The sequence below is a fragment of the Ixodes scapularis genome, unplaced genomic scaffold, assembly GCF_016920785.2.
Source record: "Ixodes scapularis isolate PalLabHiFi unplaced genomic scaffold, ASM1692078v2 PGA_scaffold47__10_contigs__length_4178495, whole genome shotgun sequence".
Taxonomy (NCBI): Eukaryota; Metazoa; Arthropoda; class Arachnida; order Ixodida; family Ixodidae; genus Ixodes; species Ixodes scapularis.
The window spans coordinates 1,574,846-1,579,082 of NW_024609876.1; the positions used below are offsets into that span (position 1 = coordinate 1,574,846).

The 4,237-nt window shown below is 53.7% G+C and overlaps 1 protein-coding gene across 1 annotated transcript; it reads right to left on the minus strand.

Moving 5' to 3' along the window:
* Positions 1-217: 217 nt before the first annotated feature.
* LOC115322295 lies at positions 218-2,402 on the minus strand. The gene has a single exon (XM_029982681.3). It carries the CDS (start codon positions 2,344-2,346, stop codon positions 256-258), a length of 2,091 nt encoding a protein of 696 aa, XP_029838541.2. The 5' UTR covers positions 2,347-2,402; the 3' UTR covers positions 218-255.
* Between the last annotated feature and the right edge of the window lie 1,835 nt (positions 2,403-4,237).

Here is a 4,237-nt window from a genome sequence, read left to right on the forward strand (position 1 = left end):
GCTAAACCCAGAGTCTTGTAGAGGGCCACGCCGAAGTAGTAGACGTGAAGACTCCCCTCGACGCGTTTGGCACACTTGTTCTCGACCAGCGCGTCCGCGAGGAACGCGGTGCACGCGGGCACTCGGACGTTGAAGAGGGACACGCTCGTGGGTATCTGGATGCCGTCCGTCGTCGTGAAAGCCTTTGAATTGAATTGTGCCCATTGCGAAGCCTCCGTCGATCGTAAGAGGTCCAGTTGTCGATCCGTCATCGCGTTATAACTGGGTCAGGACAATGATCCTGTCATTTGCGCACCCCCACTCGTACAACGCCAGGATGGCCTCGTTTCGGTGGGTAAAGTCGGACCCGAGTCTGGCCTGCTGTAGCACCTTCCGCAGAGCGGTTATGGTCATGTTTGCCAGCTTTGCGCCTTTTATGAGTTTCTTGTAGGACGTTGCGTAATGCGGCAAGTTATCAATCTTGTTCGAGATGACGTACCTGTTTACAACGTGACGTCTGATGTTATCGACGAGCGCGTCGCCCGTCAAGGTCAGGTCCGGCACCGATAGAAAAATCTCGCCCGGAGCGAAGGAGGTGGATCGCATAAAGTCCTTGACGATTCGTATGTTCTTGGTCGTCTTTACTCGCTTGTCGAATAAATATTGCCGCATGGCTTGCTTCTGGACAATCTTGTACCTGTTGATGGAGTCGTCAATGAGGCACATGCCGATTCCGGTAATGTTGTACGAGTACTTTGACGACGCAAAGCGCGATGTGGCGGCCAAGAGTTTGTCGATCTCGCTCTCGTCTGCAGAAGGCTCGCTCTTGCGGTTGTCGTCGTTGTTGGTCGCGTACAGCGCCAGCAGGTTCGAGAGTCTACCGTTTGCGGTGACCGGAGAAAGGGGGGTGTCTCGAATCATTCTGACCATGGCTCTTCGAATCACGTTCTCCCTGTCGACGGCCTTGCCGCGTCTCGTGGCATAGTGCTGACCGTTGTACATGTACACCTTGACCACGGCCGAGTCCACGTTGCTGTGCGAGCCGAGTCTCGAGACGCGGCCCAGCGCCTGAAACATGGTCGCACACTCGTAGGTGGGGAATCCACCGATGATGTGCATGTGCTTGACGTTCTTGAGCGTGTGGCCTTCGCAGAAAAAGAAATTGGTCACCATGATCACCGAGGAGGTGAAGTTGTTGTACATGTCGCGTAGCTTCGTCAGGTACCAGGCGGGGTCCCCTGGCACGACGAATATGATGGTCATGTTTTTCCAGACAAACTTTCGGGCCGTCGTCTTACTCTCGTGCTTGCCGTTGTTCATGATGGTCAAAATGTTTTCTCTAATGTCGTAGCGGTACGAAACGACAAAGTGCTTGTCCTTGGGACGCTTCACAATCTCGTCAAAGACTCGCTTGACGACGCAGTGAATGTCGTCGCAGGTCTCCCGTTTGCAGTCGCAGCCGATTGCGGGGAAGTCGTCTTCGCTCAGAGGGTAGCGCACGTCCACCACGTTGGGCACGGTGTAACTCCCGTCGTCCCTGACCACGTGCAGAGACGTCTTGTAAATCTTTTTGAGAAAGTCTTGCTTCGGAACGACCATCCGAATGCTAAAGTATCTCTCGGCGTCCTCGACCGTCTTTATGCCCTGGTCGAAGGTGGTGACCCACTGGAGCAGCTCGCCTTCGAATTTTGTAAAAAACGGGGTGGCCGTGCTGCACACAAATATCCGGTCGCGAGTCTCGTGCGCCAGCTTATGGACGGTGTTTCGAGCGTGCACCTTGTAGCTCCTCTTGCGCTCGTCCCCCGCTACGAGAGGTCCGGTGGTCGCGTCGCTGCCGCCCAAACATGCGTCGCTCTTGAGATTCGATCTCGAAATGAAAGTGTGAAACTCGTCTATAAAGTAGCCCACCACCTCGTCCGACTTGTCGTGTTGCGACTTGCGAACCCAGCGAACAAAGTCTTTCCGGGTGAAAATCTGTACCACGCCGCTACCGGAACGGCATCCGCAAGCGTCCACCGCGTAACGATCTTCCATCGTCGTCGATAAAGACGGTGGTTTCTTGCTTAGACCGTAGTGTGGATGTGCAAGCCGCCTGTAAAGTGTCTTTCGCGAAGGAGCCTTGTAGATGTCGGTCCCAAAAACTCGTTGGTATTCGCGCTCGGTGTCGGCCAGGAGCGCGGACCGGGGCACCACCACGACGACCTTTGTTATAAAACCGCTATCGAGAAGATATCTCATCACGAGAGCACCTTTCCTCGTCTTGCCGGAACCCGTCGGATAGAGCAAAAACAATTCCCGGATATAGTTGTCGCTCAGGAATGGAGCTATAATGTGATCCAGATCGTCGTTCTCGTTTGTGGCACTCATCCCGACGGAGAATGAATCTTCCAACAAACAAGTTGTTTCGCTACGCCCTCTGGGACGCCAGCACGTCGGTGGAATCGGCGGCCAGGGCGGGTGGTGTGCCGACGCAGCTGGTCGAGGCCTTTAGAAACAAATACGGCACGTTCCGGTCACTGCAATCGCTCTACGAGCTCTGTCTCGCCTATCTGGAGGACTTGCTCGCAAATGGGAAGACCAGGGACGAGAAGGTGTTTATAAATTACACTTTCATCCTGCCCGACGCCTATCACGAGTTGTCTGCATTCGATCGGCGCCGAATCGTACAGTGCGAACTGGACATGTACCTCACTCACGCAAAGGACAACGAGGTCATGTCCGTCGAGACATCGGCGACGTCGGTGGTGACGGCGCGATACGTCACCGAGTGGGAGGTGTTCGCCATTAAGGGGCTGCAAATTTATCGAAACTAGTATAATAAAAAATGCCGCATTCGAACCGTTATTCGTCCGTTTCGATCGCAACTACGATAGTGAGTGAATATGAGGAGGACATTAACAGCAGCATGTACCCGCAGATTCACGTCAACGACGTGTGGCGAGAGAGAGACTTGGAGTTTAACGAAAACGGGCACATTGTGCTCTTCAAGAACGAGACGTTTCGAGCGCTGCTCTGGAACCCCAACGTGAACGTAGAGGCCATAGCGGACACGCCCAGGCTGCAAAGCATCTGCACCAAACTCCGCATGGCGTATCTGAAAGAGTGCACCGATACGGTGACCAAACGAGGCGCCACAAACACCATCATGTCCTTTATTCTGGCCATATGCAACAATTCGAGCGGAACCGACATCAACATCGACGGCTTCTCCTGCCACGTCCCCTACGACTTTCCGCACCTCAACACGAACGACAAAATGAATCTGGTGGAATTTTTCTGCAAGATGTACGGCGTGTACTGCGTGGGCAACAGATACATTACCAGTGTCGGCGAGATGACGGACCCGGACTTTGTCGTCGGAGACTTTGTGGACAACTGGGAGGTGTTTATGCTAAAGACGTACCGGATCCTTCAGACAAAGACCAACATCAAGGCCGTGCCTCCAAAAATTGAAGGGGAGGTGACTGCCACCGAATGGAGCCACAAGACCAGAGCTCCGTTCATCGATCAGAAGACTCGTCTCGTTACCTGGTACGATACGTACGGTCGCAAGATGCAACGCGTCAGGGACAAGACGTGGCTCGTGTCTCCGATGGACGCCGAATACGCCATGCCCCACGTATTTGAAAACACCTTCGGTTCGATCCCATACGAGATGCTCATCGATCCCAACAGCGCCGAGCCGACGCCTGCCAAATCCGTGGAGGTGGACGACAACGGGAATCCCGTCGGCGACAAATCCAGTCCTCCCCCGCCGGAATCTGACAACAATGGCCGCGACGGCGTGTCCTGGCTCATTGCTAGCATGCTGTCCGGCAGCGCACTCGGAGCGATGGTAATTTACGGATACCGCAAACGTTGATCGATAATAAAGACAAAGACGAGAAATTTCAAAGAGTGTAAATTTATTTAGCCACGAGAGATTGCATGTACATGTGATAAACGGCAACCCCAAAAACGCTGAGCATGATGACTATCAGGCACGACGAGGCTTGCAATAGGCCCGACTGACGGATTGAACACTCTGGTTTCATGACCGCCGAGGATATCGGTGCAATCAACATAAAGAAAAGACCTCCGATACAAAGTATGGTACCGAGTACGCCTCGAAACATGTAGTTGCCGTCGGTGAGGCCGTGCATTACTCCGGCGACCCAACCGGTATAACCCAGGATGCAAAAGATCCAAAAGAGCAACTTCATGCGGGCGTAGTAGCGTTCCTTTTCCATCTTGCTCGCAGACACTTCGTCTCTTCCCT